We start from the raw sequence: 23,178 nt of genomic DNA, 5'->3' as shown, positions 1-23,178 counted from the left end.
AGGAAGTGTATAGGAAGGCTGTGTAAGTGAGGTGTCAATAGGGCTGCATTAACAAAGTGATTTAACTTTTAAATAGCAGAGAATTGAGCAGTGAGACTGCAGGGGCATGATCTATACACCAAAACTGCTGCCCTTTAACCCCTTAAGGACACATGACATGTGTGGCATGTCATGATTCCCTTTTATTCCAGAAGTTTGGTCCTTAAGGGGTTAAAAGCATAGGCATACCTAGAATAGCTGTTGTGGAATTGTCTTCCCTGAACCCACTCCCGTTATTTCACTAACTATGCAATCATTTCAGGGACTGACTGACAGACACCTATTAGGCAGCTGCATAGGGCCTGGGCACAGGTAAGGAGGGTAGCATATTAAACACACCACACTCAGTTTCCACTACAAACACACACACAGCCCCTCCCTCCGCAGACACAACACTCACACACATCACTGTTTAAAGGCACAAATCACACAAGATATGCCAGTGGCTTAGCTTAGCATAATGAATAAAATAAAGACACTGAATAACCATCATACTTTTCAAGCTGATACCCCCTCTCATTCTGATATAACATGCTTGATAAAATGATATCTAACCCACTTCTCTCCCTGCTTTTTGTGTTTTATGTAATCCGCAGATCATGATAATAGAGGGCTCGACATTTCCACTTGCTGCTGCCTATTGGTGATACTGTGTGGCATGGACCCTCCACGGCTTGCAGTGGCCTGACATTTTAAGACCTGACTAGTAGTGTAGGATTCGATAGTTTTAGCTTTAAATATATATATTTACAAATCACTTCTAATGATGATGCTTATCATGCCGCACTTTCCCTCCCGTACCAACTTTCCCACTCGAACTACTTTTCATTATCAGCATCTTATTACCTTGCTTGGTTTTTTTCTTCTTTCAAACGCAGCCCTCATTTTCAACTCCTGTGACTTCTTCGATTCTATTTTTCCTTTTCAGGCTCTGCATATTATAATGTATTCATACCTTTTCCCTTCTCACTTTAATTTCCTCCTTCCCCTACGAAACCCCCTGAATACCCAATGACTTGCTTGCAGTGCATGCACACATAATCAGTATTATTCACTAGTGAACATTGACCTGAATTAAAATTAAAGGCCCAAGTAGCTGACCTGGTAGGATTGCTGACTTGGAGATTTTTTTCCAGTTCAGCTACTTTGGCCTTGAATTTGAAATTCACATTGTATTACCAACAATCCTCACTTTAGTGAATAACATTGTTTGACAGCAAAACCCTTTCCCTCTCCTTCCCCTAGCCAAGCCTAATCAATACACCGACCACCATGCAGTTGTTTTTAACAAAAATAACAGAATTAGTTAGATTTTCCCAAAACTGCAACACTGGCCATTTTTTATGCATCTCTTTTTATTGTACATTATTTATTTCTGCTAATCTGCAGTCATTTTATCTTTCTATAAATATAATAAGCAACTCTCCCACCAGGTTAATCACAAGAGTGAATTATCAGAAAATCCAAGTGAATTTCACATTTTAGGGCAATATGGCTGAGCTGAACAAGCAACTAACTTCAGGAATTCTTCCATTTTGGCTATTTTGGACTGAAACGCACTTTGAAACCACTTTGCACGTCTCACAATTCACACTTTGCTGAATACTCTTGCCAATGCCTCATTTGTTTATCTGGTATACTTTCTCTTTAAATTTGAACTTGTAGGAATAAATGGATGCCACTAGAGGGGGTCTGTGACTTTCTCTGACTATCTCTGTGTGTTTTTATGACTGCTTCCTTGTCCTCCACCCCATCTAATAAAACGTTCTCGTTAAAATTAAATCTGTGACCAATTCCCCCCTCCTCTTTTGGCTTTTTGCAGTCACCGTCTAAAACACTTTTTTTTGTTTGTTTAATGTCAGACTGTGTGATTTGGATTAGAATGCACAACTACCAGAAAGGCCCAGCCAGACTGTAGGCCTTGGAGGATCCCCAGCCTGGAGTACAGCCTGAGACCTGGGATTGGGAATGCAAGCAAGCATGGCAGAGTTACTCACACAGGAGGAGGAGCAGGTAACGTATCTTGGGAAACGATGCATTTGTGCACATGATGGTATATCTGGATTTTAGATGGATAGATAGTTTTGAAACAAATGGATTATGTCTGCATTTAAATGACCAGATATATTTTATGTCTGATGAATATAGGGATAGAAAAAAACCAAAACATTCTGCATCTTTTCTTAAAAAGTATCCGTAATCCTGTAATATGCATTATTTTTCATAAATGTTCTATATTTTTACACTGGTGTGTATATATATAACTGAGCAGTTGGTTAAAATTTAGATAATTTGGATTTTTTTTGCAATAAGAGTAGCAATACATATGTGTAGATGTGTGTACTTGTTCCTTGTTTATTTTCTCATTCCTTTTTTTTTTTAATCCTTCTCTTTATTTTTATATTCACTGACCCCTTTAGTTACCCTTGATCCTTAATTTTTGTTAAACTTGTACTCCTGTTATTGTCGTACTGCTAATTTTGACTTCGGTACACGGTCCATAATTGTGCTCTTTTCTATTTTTCTTCCTTTTTCCATACCCTTTTCTTCTTCTCATTTTTCACTCCTATTTCTTGAAGCTTTCTCGTAATCCAAAATAACTTATCTGTCCTCCTTAATTCTTCCTCCACACTTTTTTTGTTCTTTTACTGTTCTCTCTGTCTGGCTGGCCTGCTCTTGTGGTTATGGTGCCAGGGGTGTCCTGTTGCCTTCCCACAGTAAGATGTCAAACCATGCTAAAAATGTTATGGCAACTTACCTGGGTGCCTGCACCACATCAGTGAAATACACTTTTCTCCAGCAGGCAAAGCAGAATGTCTCTTTAAAGTAAAGCAGGACCGCTATCATTGGCTGAGAGTACCAACCAATGATCCAGGCCCTGCCTATTTGCTTTACTCTAAAACAGGCTTCCCCAAACTCCGGCCCTCCAGATGTTGCTGAACTACAACTCCCATGATTTTCAACCTATCTTTTTCATTCATAGAATCATGGGAGTTGTAGTTCAGCAACATCTGGAGGACCGGAGTTTGGGGAAGCCTGCTCTAAAACCTTATCTGGCTTGTCCTACTGGAGAAGACAGGATGAGGCAGATGCCGTGCAGGAACCCAGCGAGATCCAGGTAGGTTGTCAATCTGTGATAAAATGGCTTGGAGGGGGGCGGGGGCGGACCGCCGAGCTGTACGGTCGCAAACAAGAGTGGCTCCTGCAACAAACCCATGATTAAACTTTTCAAACTCAGTTTTCCACCCAAAAACAGACCAACTGCGATGGTGCCCGGAGCAAGGGGACTGCTGGATCCAGGGAGAGGCTGGCTCACCGAGCTTCAGTCCCCTGGAGGAGAGACTTTCGTTGCCCCGACTGAGGCCTTCTCCAGCAGTGAGTGGGGCGGACGGCCGCTGCCCCACTATCCTGCATCACAGACCCCAACCAGAGGCGCAAAACCAGGCGGACCCGGCCCTGTTCCCCCCCCCTGTGGACCGGGGGGGTGATCCCGGTCCTCACCCTGTGGCCCGGACCGAGAGATCACAATCGAGGCTAAAGGGCCCGAGCGCTGCACTCAAGATGGCGGACGCCATGTGCGCAGGGGACAAGGAGAAGACCTGCTCCCTCTCCGTGCTCACAGAAACCAACGCGGCTCCGGTCTTCCGACCCTGCAATACAGTGAGGCGGAATAACACTCACCTGCTCCAGCGGCCAACCAAGTCAAAGTCGCGCTGCACAGGCGACCCAAGCAAACAGACAACAGCGGCAGCACTGTGGGGGAAGAGCGCCATGCTACGACCATTCCCACCTCAGATAACCGTGCCAGCCGCCAACCGAGACCCTCCTGCGGGAAGACCGACCTCATACTCACCCCACACTCAGCCTGTACCAAGACGACCCAGGAGGCTGCAAATTCATGCGGACAACACCAAGATCCCTTACAGGGCTGACACAAGCCTCCAGAGGCACATCAGTGGCAAGCTCAAAAAAACACGGCTGCAGCCCAAGGGAACCCAGCGAGATGCACAGTGCAAAACACGGAAGGACTATACTCTGATGCCTGCTCTGATGGACACTCGCTCCCTGCTACACAGAAACGGCAGAGCAGGTATCGGATAGCTATGGGACTCCCCCTGTTTGTGAGGTCTCAGGACCACCATGCTGACGGCCCATCCCTACTAGTGCAGCGCAGGCAACCCCAATATACCAGGGTGACAACTTTTCTAAAACAATATTATTAGCCCTAGCATGCATGTTATTCTATGGTCTAACTGCACAAGCCTGTTTGCATAGCTAGCGTTGTATACCTGCAATACTTGTGTAGACAATAGACTAATTTCTGTAGCGATCAAGCCAGCTCACAGCATAAACCTATTCTTAAAGTCGATACTCTACTGTTACCACTACCTAAGCCTACCTATACTATAAAATTGTGCATGTTACTCGTATGTCCCTCATATTAAGCGACGATAATGCTTGAGGACTGCTTTTGGGGCACCTCAGGCCTGCTTGTACCACTTATATGCACTGCAAAAATAAAGAATTTAAATAAAAAATAACATGGTTTGGAATTTTACTGTGGCACAGTCCCAGGGCACTCATGTCATGATAAATACTATAGCAGACTGTAGAGGTTATGGTGCTAGGTCTGTCCTTTCAATTTAGGAGTAAGCTCTGTATCCCATTTATTAGCATGTTCTAACTTAGAACACAAAATATAAATGCCAATTTTAAATCCTTTTTTTTTTTTTAATCTTTATTTTTATTTCTTTGCTTCTTTTTATACACTGCAGTTTTTTTCCCTGTATCTTAACTTTATACTTTGTTTCACCCGGCATCATTTTTCCTTTACTAGGTCACTCTCTTTTTTTTTCTGTTATATTTATGTTTTTGTTGATAAATTGTTTTCTCTCTACCCAACCCCTTGTTTCTTAGGCCACTCAGCGGTTCCTGCAGGAGATGAATTCCTGGACATCCTGTCACTCTGTGTCCCCTCTCTCCTGGGATGTTGCAGTTAAATTCCTGATGGCGCGAAAGTTTGATGTCGTCCGAGCAATTGAGCTCTTCCATTCATACAGAGTGAGCACCACATATACTCTAGCTCAGAAACCTTCAGCATTCCAGATGTTGGACTACATCTCCCATAATGCTGTTAGAGCCATAATACTGAGCAAAGCATCAGGGGAGTTGTAGTCCACAAAATCTGGAGTGCCGAAGGTTGCCTACCTCTCCTCTAATGGATCTGTCACCTATATAATTTTCATCTTTATTCATTTATTTTAGCACCAATTGTTCAGTGCACAGTTTGCGCAGGGCTATGTGTGACTATAAGTCGTGTGATCTATTTTCATTTCCCATTTAATTTATGAAACTTGTGTTATGTATAAACCGTGCAGCTGTAATACAATCCCTGTATATTTATGCAGTGTTTTCTGTGTATACAGTGTCTGTTGATAAAACACACCTTCCTACCAACAGGAAACTCGGCAGAGAGAGGGGATTGTACGTCTGAATCCACTGCAGGAGCCATTGCTGTCCGAGCTGCTGAGTGGCAAATTTACAGTGCTGGTAAGAAGCCGAGGATCTCGTAGTTACTGGCCCACAGGGGGGTTACCATCGGCCCTTTCCAACCCTTGGAATAAATTTAATTAAATTCACTCTCTTGAATTTAGGTCGATCTTCTGAATGGAAATTAGCTGTGTTTATCACATATATTATGGAAATCTTCTTAAAGTAATAGGAGTATTTTAATCGTATGTCGTAATATTTTAGGAATCTACTGATCTAATAGGTGACATTCCCACAAATATGCCGTTTAATGCGTTTTACAGGGTTCTCTGTGTGGTCTTATATATTTTAGACAAAAGAAGTGAATGGGGGGGGGGGGATACAGTTTGGAAAATATGCAAATTTCTTGTCTCCACAATTCATGGTCCCTGTACAGCGAGTTGTGGTAAGTCGGTCAAAAATTTAGCAAAATTCTGTCTATAGTGTATACATAGTATTACATAGTTTATATCTGTTGCCTGCTCCCACAATTCTCTTTTTAGTAATTGGGGAGTATTTTTTTTCCTAGAAACCACAGATAATTTGCATGTTTGAACAAGATCACTGTAGACATTCCAGCTGGTTCTGATTCCATGTTTCCATTTTCTAGAGTGTCAGGGCTCCCTCTGGAGCTTCTATCGCCATCTTCACTGCCAAACTCCACTATCCAGCAAGTAAGAATAGCAGAGAGGTCCAGCATACGGTGCTTCAAGCTCTCTTCTACTTACTGGACCGTGCCATAGAGAGGTGAGCATCCTATAACCAGTATGACAAAACATGTAATGTGTTCCCCTTACAGAATAGCCTACAGTTCTGAGAATGTTCTACATTAAAAAAATACCATAACAACAACCCCATCTCTCTGCAAACACCTCCTGAACTGTTGTACACATATGTTATAGCAAAATGGCTCTGACAATTAATTAAAAATAAAATAAACCTGAGGCTAAAGGCAGCTTGATGTTCCTGGTTGTTCAGTACCGGTTCTTTGTTTGGATTCATCCATGTTCTTTTCTTTTTATTGAATATTGCTATATCCGCGTTGGATTTTGATACTTGTTACATTATTTGTATTGTCACATGCTTTATTGTCAAACATGTGGTCAGTTCTAAAAACCCAATAAAAATAGATTATTAACTAAAAAAAAAAAGACTTGAGGACTTGCAGTATATGGAGCTCGTTGAGTGTTGGTGCTAGTCATATAGACAGGAATTAAGTGAGTCACAATTGACTTGAATTGACCTCCCCCTCCCTCCCGTGCCCCATTCAGATTCTAATTTCACTGATGAAAGTTGAACCATATATTTTGCTTCGAAATGTCTGTGGTTGTGAGTTATTCTCAACAGGAAGTGACCTTTGCTGTGTTAACATCACGTGCATTATAGAAAACCCCATCTGTAAAATCTAGTCTGTGCTTACTGTGTCATTTCTGGTTGACATTGCTGCTTCTATGGAGGATATAACTGCAGGTTGTTAATCTGGCATCACCACATGTGTTTTAGTCAGTCGCTAGCCTCTTTAACTAGTTAAATAAAATTGAAAGTAGGAACCCACACTACGCTATCCTGGAACCGAGCGATTCCATCTTGGCTCCAAGTCAGTCATTGTTATAAGCTCTGTCTTTGCACCTCTCTGTCAGCATAGAGAGAACATAGATATCATCTATATCTATTCAAGACTTACAGTATACAATTGTAACTCATTTTTCCATGAATGTATAAAGCTAAACCTCCACCAAGGATTTCAGCAGTAGTTGCAATAAATGGTATTCGCTACAGCTGTCATGTTAGACCGTGTATAAATGCTGCCATTGATTGCTGGGCATACTTCACTCTGTAAGCTGTTTAACAGGTGTCACTGCCGTAAAGTACCAGAGTCACATGTTAATATATTATATGTCATGTTAGTATTGACACTTTGTGCCTGGATAATTGCTGCAAGTAGTTTCACAGTTGACATCAGAACCAACAATGGAAAAATTAATTTACAACATTCTACCCTTTAGAGATCCTTCATGAAAATGGAATGTCCCGCTCATTTAAAAGTAGGAAATTCTACACCAGCACAGGGACGTTAAGGACCAGATTTTGGTGGTGGCCAGGGCTGCCATAAAAACAATCGGGGGCACCATTACAGATCAAATGGTGGGCCCCTCTTATGACACACATTCCCATACATACTGGTACTAGAGTACTGGCTGAACCCCTCCACTCTCCACCCCCCCCCCCCCCTACATGGTGACTCTAGTGATTGGATAAAGTGTAATTTCCCCTTAAAGGATTAGAAGTGGGTTATATAAGTGATATAAGTTGTAGGTAAATGCAGCTTGGACAGCTATTTGTTTTGCAGTAATAGGCAAATTATTTTTTATCCATAATAAAATAACAATGTTCTGTTTTATTTTAGTGTTGACACACAGCGAAATGGCCTGGTGTTCGTCTATGACATGGGAGGCAGCCAGTACAGCAATTTTGAACTGGACCTGAGCAAAAAAATCCTGAGCCTTCTGAGAGTGAGTGAGTTTTCCATCCCTCGAGCTGCCCATTGATTGGAATTAGATGAAGATAATGTATAGGTTTAATGGTATTTTACTGCACAACAGTATCAGAAGAAAGCATCTTGGGCTTGAAATTTTCTAATGATCTGAAAGGGAGCATAAAATGTTAGGAAACAGATTATAATAATAATTATTATTATTTATTATTTATATAGCACCAGCAAATTCTGTGGTGCTGTACAATGGGATAGGCTATATAGGGAAGGAAATCAATTGTAGAATAAAAATAAGTATGTACTATAGCACTTTATTGATCATTGATCGCACGTCCTATAGAAAATGACATCTAGAGATCATGGCTTTTTTAAAAGAAATAACTATAATCCAGATAGATTTCAGACACAAACCACTAGATTGCTACAGTGTCATACTAACTAAATATATAAGCGAGAGACATCAACCAACTACAGCAGATTTTTCAATAATTATAATACTTGGCTTTATAAGAGGTATAATTCTTACCCCTGAATTTATTCCATATCTTTGGTGTAAGCTGGTGTATCCTTGTTGTTCCAGAAGGGGGAGTAAGAGGACAGGTGAGCTCAGGACAGGTGCGGGAATAGAGTACAGCAGCCATAAGAAGGAAGAAAGCTAAAGCCTCTTTATCTTCAAACCAATTATACTATTTGAACAATAAAGACACAATGGAGTTTATTCACTAAGCTGTGAATTATGCAGAATCAATGGAATTGTTAATTTTAAGACAAAGTTGCTGGGTTAGAAAAGGTGACCGGTCCAGCATTGCCTACCCTATCAAGAGATAAGGGAGGAAAATCTTCTCATATATTGAACATTTAGCATTTTTTTTGTCAATCCTGACATTTCGTTTGTAATAAAACCGTTACGAAGCTGGAATGGGTTTTACCTGTTCGTGAAGAGTGAAGTAGTGCAATAAGTCTGAGGCTTCCTAGTGGCAGAATGAACAGGACTACTGGTTCAAATGTGCTATGTAAATTTATGGTTTTAACGCACTCATCCACCTTCTAGATTCCCCGTTATTCTAACATACAGAAAGTCAGTCTTATTCACTAATCCGGATGCTGACCAGGGAATTTCCAATTTTAGTCAAATATAGCGGAGTAGGAAATTCCCTTGTCACGTCCTTACTATTCCTTGTTTCCTTATTTAAACCTGACCGTATTATTATTTGTGAAAGGGACACTATAGTCACCAGAACAACTACAGTTTAATGTATTTCTGGTGAGTATAACCATAACAAAATTGAAACAAAGAATATATATATATTTTTATTTTTTTTAATTTTGCTCTTCTGGCCAAATTTTTTCCATTTACTTTGATTTAACATCAATTCACTTATTAGAAAATAACCATTGATGTACTATGTATGGAATCCCAAGTAATGTCCAAGTGGAGCACTGTTGCCTCCTCCAATATACCTGCCCACTCGTAGACTGCTGAGATTTGTGAATCTCATATAGCTTGTCTAGCTAGTAACCTTGTTGTGCTTGTAGGGTGCATTCCCGGCACGTCTGAAGAAGGTCCTGATTGTCTCACCGCCAGTGTGGTTCCGAGTTCCTTATTCCATTATCAGCATGTTGTTGAAGGAGAAGCTACGAGAGAGGGTGAGTTTATTTTATTACTATATAGCAAATACACAATGCACAATACAATGCCTCTTAAAAATTTCTCTGGTCTGTTTACTTACATGTGTAATTTAACTTATGTGACAAATGAGTCCAGTGAATTAAATCCCTAAAAAAAATGTGTATTTTCACAGATTTTTGTCTCCAGGTAGAATGTGTAGGCCATATCTCAGTTTCTTTATGAAGATGTTCCTCTATCTCATAACACACACCCTTTATCTCAATTTGCCCTTTCTGGTAGGATGTGCAGGATATAGTAGAAGTTTTGTCAGACTCCTGGCAAGATAACCATTACAATAAGTTTTAGTGGACTTTATGAACCTTTAATAATCTTGTATGAACTATTAATAATCATCCGAAATGAATTGTCTTTTCATTTCTTGCAGGTACACATGGTGAGTGTCAATGAACTTCTTCAACACTTACCTCCTCAGTGCCTCCCTGAATCTCTAGGAGGTGTTCTTCCATGGGATCCCGGCACTTGGAATTGTCTCCTTCTCCCAGGCCGTGCTGGAAGGCCGGACCCCCTTGATGAGCTTGTGCTGGTGCTTGGAAGCAAGACAGAAGGAAGTGTACATAGGCCAGGTCCTGGTAGGATAACCCTGGCTCAACTTAAAGAACACATTATCTCTGTGGGAAGACGTGGAATTTATGAAGAATATGACGATCTTAGGAAAGAGCAGCCCGAGGGGACTTTCAGTACATCACTGTGAGTGTATTGGAAACAGGAAGGTTTTTTTTATGTGTGTGTGTGTGTTTGTTAGGTAGGAAGACATTGATCCTTTTTTTATTTATATATATATATATATATTTAGATTAACATAGTATCAGAGGCACTACCTGGCATGTGATGCAAAACTTTGGAATCCCATGATTCTGTGTACCAGACAATGAACATATACATGTGTTCTCCACATTATGGAGTGGATTCTGAGTTTCCATTGCACTGAAGTAATTGGGTGTTATAATTACCTGCTCTCACTTTCCCCACCTTACCCCTGTAAACGCTCCAATATCTTTTTTTCCGTGGTGATTGAAACAGAACTGCCAACTATATTTTATAAAGGTCAGAGTCCTCCATGGCAGTTTCAAAGACTGGATAATATTATGTGTGTGTGATAGCTGTATAGATATAATTTTTTTGTAATTTATTTTTGCATTTCTCTTCTTTATACTAGAGCTGCCGTTAATCGTGATAGGAATCGTTATGGCGATGTTCCATGCCTGGACCAAACTCGTGTTAAACTTAAACGTGTGAACTGGCATGAGGTATAATATAAAACCATTTCTCTTCTATTTCTAGTTCAGTAGGGTCTGTAGGTATAGTAATGACCGAAATCATATCATAACATTTTAATGGTATAGAGAAATATGCATATTACATTGGGAAAGGTAAGAGATACCTGTACATATTAAAAAAAGAAACCGACTAAGATATATGAAAGTGTGTGTATGTGTTCGTATGTGTATAACTTTGATATCTGTCTGTGTATCTAACCTATCTTTGGAATTTAAAGTAAATTTAACATTTTAAGCCAAAAAGGCAGATTTGAAAAATTATTAGTCATCTGTGTTTTTATTTTGGAATAAAAATTGAAATTCAATTTGTATTCTATACAGTTCACATTATAATGAATAACCCGTGTGTATTGTAGAGAAATGTCAGAGCACAATCTGTGCGTTGTGTAAAAGTAGATGTAAAAGCTGTTTGTTTGTCTTAAAAATAATTTTTAGTTGACTAACCCTGGTGTGTATAAATGAGTCAGTCAGTCTACCAACCAAAGCCGAATATTAGTTATACACGCCACCCTTGGGTGAGCTGCAAGTGTAGTGTAATGTTTAGCCAACGTTATCGGGTTAAAATGCTAATCGATTACCAGATACACCATTAACATGCAGAAACATTATTATTATTTAAAATTGAATATACTGGAAGCTTAAAGTGCTTGAACTGGTTCAACCATCCTATGCCTTTTTTCAAGACGTAAAAGTATGTTTTCTGATTATTTTTTATATCACAATAATAAAACATCCTTTCTTAAGTGTTCATCATGTAATTCAACTGTGCATCCAACATAGAAAGAGAAGTAGTGCCAGATAGCTGTGCATCTTCTAGACAAGGAAGATAGCCACATATCTAATAGAGAGAGGTACATATACTGAAACATTATAGAAACAGAGTGGCAGATGGCTGTGTGATCTATATAGAGAGAAGCGGTGACAGACAGATCTGCATCTAATAGAGAGTCATTTTCAAAGAGGAGAGAGTCTGCACTCCTTTAACTGAGTAGTCCTATTTGCAAAACCGGGTTTGGCATACCCCATACATAGACAAAAACCTAATTGTAGGTCGAAACTTTGCTGCTTATGTTTTGATTCTCCAATAAATTTGCTACAATTTGTGCCTTGAGTGCCTGGATGATATTCTCCTTCCTATCTAATAGAGCTTTATAACTCCTAACATTGAGAGGTATGAATTTGGGAGGGGGTTGGGCAGACCACGAGGTGGCTGGACAGTAACACACAATGTACCGGTCCAGCTATAAATGTTATTTATTTATTTATACACATTTTTACCAGGATGGATACATTTAAATTTCTCTCATTTTCAAGTATGTCCTGGGTCCACAAAATATTGCATTTATATAATCAGGTACAATAAAATACAAAAACAATATTAATACACAATATATACAAATGTAACACAGAACAGGTAGGAAATATATAATCAACCATGACACGTGCATTCTGTTTTGAGATATGTAGAGATGGATCTCTTAAAGGTCTTTAGACTTGGGGAAGATTTGAAAGTGTGCGGGAGGTCTTTCCATAATTGCGGTGCTCTGCAGGAAAAGGAGGATCGGGTTGCTTTCTTTTTGTATTGAGGTAAACTAAATAAAGTGCTGGTACTGGATCGGAGGTTATAGGAGGTGGGAACAGCCGGGGAGAGCATTTTGCTCAGGTAGGGTGGGAGCTTCCCAGAAAAGGTCTTAAACACAAGGCTGGAAAGATAAAGGGTGCGTCTGGATTCCAGCGACAGCCAGTTTAGTTCTTTTAGCATGTCACAATGGTGGGTCCTGTAATTACATATTAGCACAAATCGGCAGAACGAGTTATACAATGTATTGAGTTTATTAAGGTGCGGTGCAGGTGCATATACTACATCCCCCATAATCAATGATTGGCATCAGCATTTGCTGTACCATCTTTTCCTTTACTGTAGGGCTTAGGCAGGATTTGTTTCTGTACAGGGCACCTAGTTTTGGATAAAGTTTAGATGCAAGTTTTTCTATGTGGAGGCCAAAAGATAGATTGGGGTGTCACGAGCGTGGACTATAGGCCCAGCCGAGACAATGGGGAGAGTGTGAAAGTGACAGGGTTAATGACACCAGACCCCTGCTTACCTGTTGCTAGTCCCAGCAACCACTCAATTAACCCCTGCAAACCCTTCTACACTAACCCCCAGTACACACTTTACTGCCACCACCAAGACTTTAAACCCGGGCGTCTTAGGTTACCCCACACACAGGAGAATTATAGAATCACAGTTCTACTTTTACTGATCAAACACATATAATTAAACCTTTTTGGTAACGTGTTTACCTGAGCTTTCCTCTGGAGAGTGAAGCTCATAGAGAACAGAGACACAAGCTGATTAAGTAAACATTTAATCTGACAAAAAAGATTCACAGTGCTGAGTACAAAATACAGAAATAAATGACATACAGATAACAAATTGCAAAACAGTACATAAAATAGGAGAAAACACAAGAAATTCCTTACATGTAGTTACCCCATATAGGATTCTTGTGGGAGTCTTAGATGGTATTGATCTCCTAGAAGTTGCTGACCAAAGAAAAAATGAATAACTGACCTCTCTGGATAGTCCAGCACCCTCATTATATATCTAAACTAGTGGTTTCTCTGTGGGCAGAAAGTAAGAAAAGAATAGGTTTTGCGAGAGAAAGAGAAGAGGAGACAATAAGAGAAAGGTACGTTTGCTGTGACCGTGCTGCTTTAACTGGTTATCTTGCTGTCCCGTACTACCTCCTCTGCCAGCACTTGTTTGCTATGCTGAATAATTCCACTAGGCGCAAAAAGTGCCGTCTGGCTTTAAAAGAACTTTAGAAAAATGAACTAAGAATAAAAGGAATCTTGATGCCTTCCTTTCAATATGTGCGAACCCTGAATAGATGAGAGTTTCATTTTAACCCCTTAAGGACACATGACATGTCTGACATGTCATGATTCCCTTTTATTCCAGAAGTTTGGTCCTTAAGGGGTTAAAAGCTGGGATTGTCCTCTGTAGTGATTACAAGACTTTGTTAAAAAGCCACAGATCTCTCTTATTGAAAGAAGCAGACAGATTGTTAGCCTTGTGTCTGGAACAGAGAAATCGTCAGCTGCTGACCTCCTGCCTCTTGTTTGTCTGCAGAGACACAGTTGCATATTTGGTTTGTTTAGCTTCATACACATTGGAGACTCTGACAACTGTCTTGTGTCTTTTCAGCGCTCCGACTATATCAATGCTAGCTTCATGGATGGATATTTGCAGAAGAATATGTACATTGGGACTCAAGGTAAATCTATTTAAGGAGCTCCATTGGTATAACTGCACTGTGTGTATGTGTGTCAGTCAGACGGGTACCTTTCATATTGATCAAAGTGGTCTCCTAATGACCCAGTAATTTTGTACATGAAATTAAAAGTAGTTTAAATATTTTTAAAGGGACACTATAGTAACTAGAACAACTACAGCTTATTGTATTTGTTCCGGTGAGCAGAATCAAATCCTTAAGGCTTTTTGCAGTAAACCCAGTCTTTTCATACATTACCTCCACTGGCCACTTCTTAGATGGCTGCTAGAGGTGCTTCCTGGGGCAGTGCTGCACAGTGTGACTGACATTCAGGGTCTCCACCCTTTGCATGGAGACACTGAACTTTCCTCAAAGAGACACATTGATTCAGGGCTCTGCTTTGGCTGAGATCCTATGGGAAAGCATTGGGATTGGCTGAGATCATAAATTCTGATGTCAGCCAAGGGATGGAGTGTGTGCGAAGCCAGTGCCAGTGGAAATAAAGTCAGTTATTATTGAATGCAATGGGGACCAGAGGGCCTAGATGGTGTTTTACATTTACATTTGCTAGCTTCATGGACCTGACCATATAGTGTTTCTTTAAGCTTTAATGCTGGGCCCTATAGAATGATACATTTATTCTGTTCCATGTAGTGCAACCTACATAAACAAATACTAACCTACAGAGCTAAATGTGGGAAAATAAATGTAACCCAGGTAAGATGTTAGAGCGTTTGGGCCAAGCTTGTTATAATTATTTGTCTGTATATTTCTAGAATTTAAAAGCCTGACATGAAGTAATTATGACTGTGTGGCTCTGTGCCCAATTCTTTCCTCAGGACCTTTGGAGAACACATTCCCGGACTTTTGGCAGATGGTTTGGGAACAGAATGTGTTGGTGATAGTTATGACAACAAGGTAACGGTGGGGACCAAAGGCTTTTGGGTTATGAAATTCAGCATGAGAGTGGAATGTTCGTTCACCTCTCTCCTCTCGGATTCTTTACTCTATCTCGTACCCCATTCATAATTTCCTTTAATTCCTTCTGTTTCCACATTTATCTCACTGTAGGGTTGAAGAAGGTGGCCATCGAAAGTGTGGCCAGTACTGGCCATTGTCTCCTGGGACCCTTGCAACATATGGAACTGTTACAGTCAGCAACAAGGCCATTGAGAATCATCAGCACTACAGAAAATGCACCCTAGAGTTAAGTGTACGACAGGTACGACTTCACCCTACTTCTCCTTACTCTGTACTCCCTTGTTCTCCACCCTACACTCGCATTCTGCCCCCTTTTGCTCTACTCACACTCTATGGCTCCTCTCGTTGAGGCCTCTGACTTGATTTTTCTTCTATAGTACCTACAAACGCCACAATACTGGAGTAGGTTGAGAATATTACAAGAATGAACCCTTTGCTAACCAAACTAGTCTATACAATGGCAGAGTAAGCCTGCTTCCCAATCCAAGCCCTGTGTGTTAATAGGAAAATAATCAATAACACGGCTATAAATGAGCTCATGCTTTTCCTATAATTTGGATTGTGTGTTTTATGGTGACTATTTTGCATTTTATATAGAAAAATACACACACAAATTGACACTCAGATACACATACACACACTCAGATGCACACTGTGACACATACACACATCTTGACTCAAAAATACACACACACTCAGATACACACAGTGACATATACAGACACCTTGACACACAGATACACACACACACACACACACACACACACACACACACACACACACACACACACACACACACACACTGTCATATAAACACACATATACACATTGGCACATACAAGCACACTGATACACACTGGCACATACACACACCTTGACACACAGATACACATAGACTGACAAACCAATAACTGGCACACACAGTGACACATGCACACACTCTTTCCAAACAAACATAAGGAACTGCACTCAATCCCATCCATCTGAGCCAGGGTGCAATTGAACCAAAGGCTTGACAAAGACTGTAAGGTCGCAACGTTGCTGTAGGCTTCAATAAATTTGCCATTCTGTACCTATACTATACATACACACACACAATCTGGCAGCCTCTCCTCTGCCATCCATGCTGCTCACTCTATGGGCGACCGTCTCCTGTCTCCTCCCTCTCTACCACATGACAGCAACTCTGTGAAGCTGGGAGGAAGTGCTATCACTTACTCCCAGCTGGCTGATACTACAGGGGCCGTGCTCTTAAAGGGCTGCGGCACCTGACTGGGCCCCCGATTTGCAATTAAAATTGCGGCTGTCATTTTGTTTGGGGAAATCACGGCGGAACCCGATTTGTGTTCTTGTGGAACCCCAATTGGGAAACGCTGCTCTAAAGTTTCACTGCTCGATTCTCTGTCATTTAGGAGTTAAATCACTTTTGTTTCTGTTAATGCAGCCCTAGCCACACCTCCCCTGGCTATGACTGAAACAGCCTGCATGAAAATAAAATGGTATTACTTGAATTCAGGTGTAACTTACTTTAAATGTTTTTACATACTGCTCTGGAAACTGGCCTTTAATCACCCACAGGAGGCTCCTGCAAGGTCTAGCAAGCTATTAACAGAGCAGAAGATCAGCAATTCTAAATTAAACAGAATTTGCAATAAAGGAAACGTAAACATTTTGTGTCTCTCTATACAAAGTGTTTAGGAAAGCTGTGCAAGTCACATGCTAGGAGGGTGTGCCCAGGGCTGCGTAAACAAAGTGATTTAGGCAGTGAGGCTTGACCGCCATGCTGGACAGCCACATGGAGAGTAAGCTCCTCACATCAATCAAATTAAGTAGTTATATTTGTACTTTATTGGCTACTTTCTAACCTTTGGTGCATATCAGGCAGTGTCTACGAGCCACCAGGGACCTGGCAACAACCCATCTGCAGCTTATTTGCAGTGTGGCCTAAGTGTCGCTGACAAACTATGGTTGAGTCCCGTTTCCCCACCGTTTGTACTGGCTGGTGTTTTCCCGGTCCCCACCGGACTGCCTTGTACTACCTTCACAATACCTACTGTGTGAATCAGGGCATAGTCCAGAAGTCTCACGCCTTGCTGCCTACACAAGATGGCAATAATCTTCCTGTCTGCCCGGGCTCAGAGCCTCTTGAGGCATACCCTCCTCGCATCCACCACAATTATGTAAGATCACTCGCCGAAGGCTGCATGCACCATCTAGATCCTCTGGTGACCCTGGAAGAGGGAAGGACTCGGTTCCTAAGAGTACCCAAGTTCATGGATTGAAGATGCAGAAAGTCATAAAGTCCTGGGACTAAAAGAGAACCCAGTTCTGGCAAGGCCCTGCAACTGTTCAACTGGACTCCTCTCCCTCCACGTTCACCACCGTACCGCTTATGGGGATCGGCTCATCTGGCACCAAGGCCCTCTGCTGTGGAGAGACTGTGTAGATGGCAACTGCCTGATACAACCCATTGCATGACAAATGCTCTCATTGTTATATACAATTCTATGCTGAGGTTGCATTTCAATCTATCTTTCCAGCTAGATTTTTATGTCTCTAGCTATAGCGTCTGTTTTCAGCCTTACGCATGTTAGCCTAGATTGTCTTTAATTATTCTTTTATTATAACAGAAAAGGGGCTGTTTTCTCGAGTGCTATGTTTATTTTGAAGTGTACGCATAAGAGTGTTCCTTCTGTTGTGGCATCACAAGATTGGCAAAAGAAAAACAACAAAGTGATTTTAAATAAATGGCAGAGAATTAAGCAGTAAGACTGCAGGGGCATGATCTATACACCAAAACTGCTTCATTAAGCTAAAGTTGTATTGGTGACTATAATGTCCCTTTAACCCCTTAAGGACCAAACTTCTGGATTAAAAGGGAATTATGACATGTCACACACGTCATGTGTCCTTAAGGGGTTAAGTCAGCTGAGTGCCATCCAAATGTTTTTTTTTATCAAGCCCAGATCAAAATTATTGATGTCATTGGTCTTATACCCAAAATGTTTGTGGGGACCTGATGATGTTTCTGGGAATGTAGACTGCAAAATGCCAACATGGTGTTCACATTATTATGTTTGTGCGCATCTACACTATGTAAATAATTGAATGCTGGTATCGCAGCCTTTAAATAAGCTTTGCAGTGTACCCAGAACCCTCCCTCCTCCATCCCCTTTTGCTACTAGTATGCGGCCCTATACGCTTGAACCATTTAGGCTCCTGATATTTACAGTCCCTCTGTGTGAGTGACAGGTGCCTGACTGGTGCTGGAGCTATAAGTGAGGGTATTTTAAAGCGTCTCCGTCCCTGTCACTGTCTGTCTGGGGTTTCTGCATAATTTGCTAAGACCCCAACTGTGAAATCGCCACTGGAGGTACCTGTGCCTTGCGGGCGCCGCCATATTCTTCCTGCCACTGTGAGGGCTGTACTTCTGCACGTACACAAGAATATAGAATTGAGGTCTGTGGAGGATCCCGCAAGACCACAGGATCCTCTGTAGAAATAGATTTATTTCCCTAAAGCCATCACTGGTAACAGCTGGGGAAAATAACCAGGTGAGCGGTAGATTTGCCTTTTTATCAAGCGGTGTCAATTACATTTATAATGCTTTATGATCGGTGTATGCCGTGGATGGCTGTAAAAGCCACTCTATGCCAGATCACTGGCTTAGTGTACCCCACACAGGGTTTTCAATGTGCTGAGTGAAGCTGCTACCCATAAGGACATGCAGGTAATTGGCAAAGAGTAAGCAGCCATCTTAGGAGTATATGGGCACTCTGTAGATAGCAGCCAATGGTAAGGCTCCAGGGACGTGTGGTAAGGCTCATTGTGTGTGTGTGTGTGTGTGTGTGTTTGTGTGTGTATCCCCAGCACCTCTCTGCATCCATTACAGTGGTTTTAACATTTTTGTAAACTGTGTGTTTGTGTGAATCCCACCATTGTGTTTGTTTATACTCTAGAGTCGGGAGAAGCGAATCATTAGCCACTTGCAGTTCCTGAGCTGGCCTGATTTTGGAGTCCCTAACTCTGCTGCCGCACTCCTCCACTTTCGGGATGTTGTTAAAAAAGAGCAGAGAAGACTGGTGCGTGACCTTGGAATGCGCTGGAAAGGTTCACCGGGAGGACCTCCCATTGTCGTTCATTGCAGTGCAGGCATTGGAAGGACAGGTAATTGATCAGGAGCAGAGGTTGGTTGCTGTTTTAGAATAAAAGAAAACGCGTTTTACTAGTAAATTAAAGTTGAGGCAAAAAAAAACGTGCTAAATTTTCCTCACCGATTTTTAAGTAAATGCTTTTACGGTTGTAAATCGCCTGCATATCCTAGAGCTAACTTTTAAATTTCACTTCAGACACAGCAAGTCTGAAAGATTGTTAGGGTTATTCACTAAGGGAAGAATTGCCATGAATTCAAAGTAAGTTCAAAAAAGATTTAAAATTAGATAAAAATAGCCAAAAGCGGAATTAGAAAATAACTCCAAGTCAATTCTGTATTTTTCTTTTTTTTCTTTTGCTGTTTTGGCTTTAAATTTGAAATTCAATTTGAACTGATGAAAATGTTCATGTTGATGAATAATCCTGTGCATCTTTACAAGTGTCCCAAAATGCATTGCAAAATATGCAGAACAGACAGCTATCATTTTTTCAGACTTCTCACTCCTATTTCTGTAATCATTCCTAGCAGTGAAATACTGTTTTTAAAGTAAAGTTTTTTTAGGCTAGTGCAGTTATATCCAAAATATGGCTCAAAGATTGCCTTGGGAAATGCAGACCATGCACAGTATTAAAGGACCACTATAATGCCAGAAAAACAAACTCGTTTTCCTGGAACTATAGGGTCTTTGGGTCCCCCCACCCTCAGGGTCCCACTCCCGCCGGGCTGAAGGGGGAGGAAGGGGTTAAATTCTTATCTTTCTCCAGCACCGGGCTCCCTCTGCGCTGGGGCCTCTCCTCCCTCTTCCAACGTCATCCGCCGAATGCGCATGTGCGGCAAGAGCCGCGTGCGCATTCAATCAGTCCATAGGAAAGCATTTCTCAATGCTTTCCTATGGACGTTGGTGTCTTCTCACTGTGAAAATCACAGTGAGAAGCCCCTCTAGCGGCTGTCAGTGAGACAACCACTTGAGGCTGGATTAACCCTCAGTGAAACATAGCAGTTTCTCTGAAACTGCGGTTTACAGCTGCAGGGTTAAAACTAGATGGACCTGGCACCCAGACCACTTCACTGAGCTGAAGTGGTCTGGGTGCCTATACAGGTCCTTTTAAGTTTTGGAATTTAGGAAAATTTGCATGAGAAACTGTTAGGATAAGAAATAGATCTTTAGTAGGTCATAAGAAAATACAGTTTGTGCTTACATGTGTCTTACTCTTAGGTACTTTCTGTACCCTGGATATCTGCCTGACCCAGCTGGAGGACGTCGGCAGCCTGAACATCCCACAGACTGTCAGACGAATGCGCAAGCAAAGAGCGTTCAGCATACAGACTCCGGAGCAGTTCTACTTCTGCCACACTGCCATACTGGAGCACACAGCCAGCTGATACTGGTATCACATCCTGCCATCCACTGCCAAGATCAGTGTTGGGGCCATACGATAGCGTGAAGCTATCTAGGATACTGTGAAGGCAGCATGACACCCAGTTATTGATAGGTCAACTACTGAGTGCCTTATAACAATGATGCACAGCAAGAATAGTAAGCCATCAAATGACAAATCTCTTTACAGTGTTCTAATTGCTCTGCATCCCGCACACTCCGCACACATTACACTATCACACACAAACATTACACCCAATCTAAGCCATCACAAGCTGTAATGTACCCATCGGGCAAATCAAACACCATGACATTAATACAGTTTACAAAAAAACATATTACATTTACCATTAAGGAGCATTAAGATTCTTAAATACATGGGGCTGGAGCACATGCATAATTGCACCAGAAATTACACTTACATGTGCTTACCCTAATATACACACATGTATCATGTATGATTTCACAAACCTGGCCAAGTACCCGCTGCTTCCGGCACCCAATAAGGTGTGTGGAGCAGCAGACATGGGGCTCTGATTGGAGCATGCAATTCACTAGTTCCGTGTTCCAACATGCCTGTACTGTTGTAGCCAGAAGCTGAGTGTGGTGTATGCAGTCAGGAGATGGTTGTTTTTTATGTTTTTTGTTTATTTTCATTTTTGTTTTAAACTAGCCCATCCGAAGGTCCATGGGAATTAAGTGAAGGTTAAAGACTTAAAATGAATGAAAAGCTTACTGTATATTACCACATAAACATGCTTTCGTTCATGGATCCCCTTTCATTTAAATTGGAAGGGTTATTCCAGGTATCCGCTAACCTTTCCCATCCATGTGCAGACATCCCTATAAACATGCACACAACCCATTCACATATGGGAGACAGACAGTCATCCTATATATGCAGACAACCGTCCTCAGACATATATAGTCAGGACATGGGTACAAATACACACACACGAGATGTTTATTCTTTTCTACTGTATGTATCATGTCCTGTCCTTCTTTATGTTGGATACATCCAGGTAGATTGTCTTCTATTTGAGGAGAACAAGAGACGATCACTCCTGCAGTCTCTTGTTCTCCTCAAATAGAAGACAATCTACCTGGATGTAAATAGGTAGGAATTGTAAACTATCACCACCTCTAATTACCGCTGAGTGCCACAATAGTACCCACATAATGCTAACGCGGCTCAGAGGTGCATGTGGGATTGGTAGCTGTGGATCAAACATTCCCATGACAACATCACAATATAAGACAGGCTCCATGCTAGATGATTGTCCGTGAATTGGAAATGTTTTTACCGTATGAGCCCAGATTTGGCATGTTATCACGTATTTAAAAAACAAAATTCTATTTTTTTTTATTTTTTTTTTAAAGAAAACCGTGAGGTACTCTCCTGCCCTGATTTTTCCTTCCAGACAGCCCTGGTTCTGCACAGTGTGGAAGGTCCTATAACATCACCCTTCAGGCAACATATTTACGGTTTCTCATTAGTACCCTCAGGATATTTAGCCATACTCACAATGCTCCTACCTACATTTATTTTTATTATTATGCACAACAAAGCAAAATCGCCATCCACACATCTCAGAATCTCACACTCATCCTACCAATCCATCCAGTCATAGCCTACTTATTTCCAACAGTCTATAATCCATGACATCTAATCTACGTATATCCATGCACACGTTATATAATCTTACAGAGCACTTTAATACGTCTTTACACAGTAGGGAATGCACGGTATTTAATCTAGTTCAGTACAATACATTTCATTTGCTGAGCTGTGCAGAAGAAATGTGTTTTTGTTTTTGTATTTCCATATGACAACATTCCTTTTGACTCTGTCTCTGGGCCTAGATCACGATTTACTTATAGCCGCCGGCCCATGCAGAGCAGGTAATGTGCATAAATTGCCATCGCAGAACCTGTGCCAGCCAATGAGAACTTCAATAAGATAAGAGGGATGAAAAGATTGCAAGCAAACAAGTAAGAAAGGAAGGTTTAAACAAAAAAAAAAAAAAAGGAAATAAACACTAAGGACTAATTATTATTTATTTAAAGTCTATTTTGCAGCAACAAATTCATCAAAAATAATTAAGGAAAATTCACATGAAATTTTTCTCATCTGTTCTTTTTCCTATTCAGCGCCATAGGATGGGGGAATGAATGTTCCCTCTGCCGACGTACTGGTCGGTAAGATGGGGAAGTTTTAATAGTGAAGGGTTAACCTGATCCCTGCTATTCCAGTGGTACTTAAACAATTGTTCCGATAACATATGTACAGAGGATGAATGTAATGAAATTAATGGGGGTACCCAAGGAAGAGCTGTGAAGAGCTGTGAATGCCCTCCTG

The 23,178-nt window shown here is 41.1% G+C and overlaps 1 protein-coding gene across 1 annotated transcript; it reads left to right on the top strand.

The window, feature by feature from the left end:
* The first annotated feature begins 1,754 nt into the window (after positions 1–1,754).
* On the top strand, positions 1,755–22,181 carry PTPN9 (protein tyrosine phosphatase non-receptor type 9). Its single transcript, XM_063449326.1, has 13 exons — positions 1,755–2,052; positions 4,957–5,100; positions 5,500–5,589; positions 6,179–6,315; positions 7,976–8,081; positions 9,599–9,709; positions 10,117–10,439; positions 10,909–10,999; positions 14,241–14,310; positions 15,147–15,225; positions 15,379–15,529; positions 19,248–19,455; positions 20,658–22,181. Exons 1-13 carry the CDS (start codon positions 2,008–2,010, stop codon positions 20,822–20,824), a joined length of 1,722 nt encoding a protein of 573 aa, XP_063305396.1. The 5' UTR covers positions 1,755–2,007; the 3' UTR covers positions 20,825–22,181.
* The last annotated feature ends 997 nt before the right edge of the window (positions 22,182–23,178 follow it).

The sequence above is a fragment of the Pelobates fuscus genome, chromosome 3 (assembly GCF_036172605.1).
Source record: "Pelobates fuscus isolate aPelFus1 chromosome 3, aPelFus1.pri, whole genome shotgun sequence".
Classification (NCBI taxonomy): domain Eukaryota; kingdom Metazoa; phylum Chordata; class Amphibia; order Anura; family Pelobatidae; genus Pelobates; species Pelobates fuscus.
This window is presented reverse-complemented; position numbering and strand designations above follow the sequence as displayed.

Coding starts and splice junctions, on each gene's coding strand:
- PTPN9 (XM_063449326.1), top strand. CDS start 2,008: ATGCAAGCAAGCATGGCAGAGTTACTCACACAGGAGGAGGAGCAG. Junction 9,710..10,116: donor AGGAGAAGCTACGAGAGAGG/GTGAGTTTATTT, acceptor CATTTCTTGCAG/GTACACATGGTGAGTGTCAA. Junction 10,440..10,908: donor GGGACTTTCAGTACATCACT/GTGAGTGTATTG, acceptor TCTTTATACTAG/AGCTGCCGTTAATCGTGATA.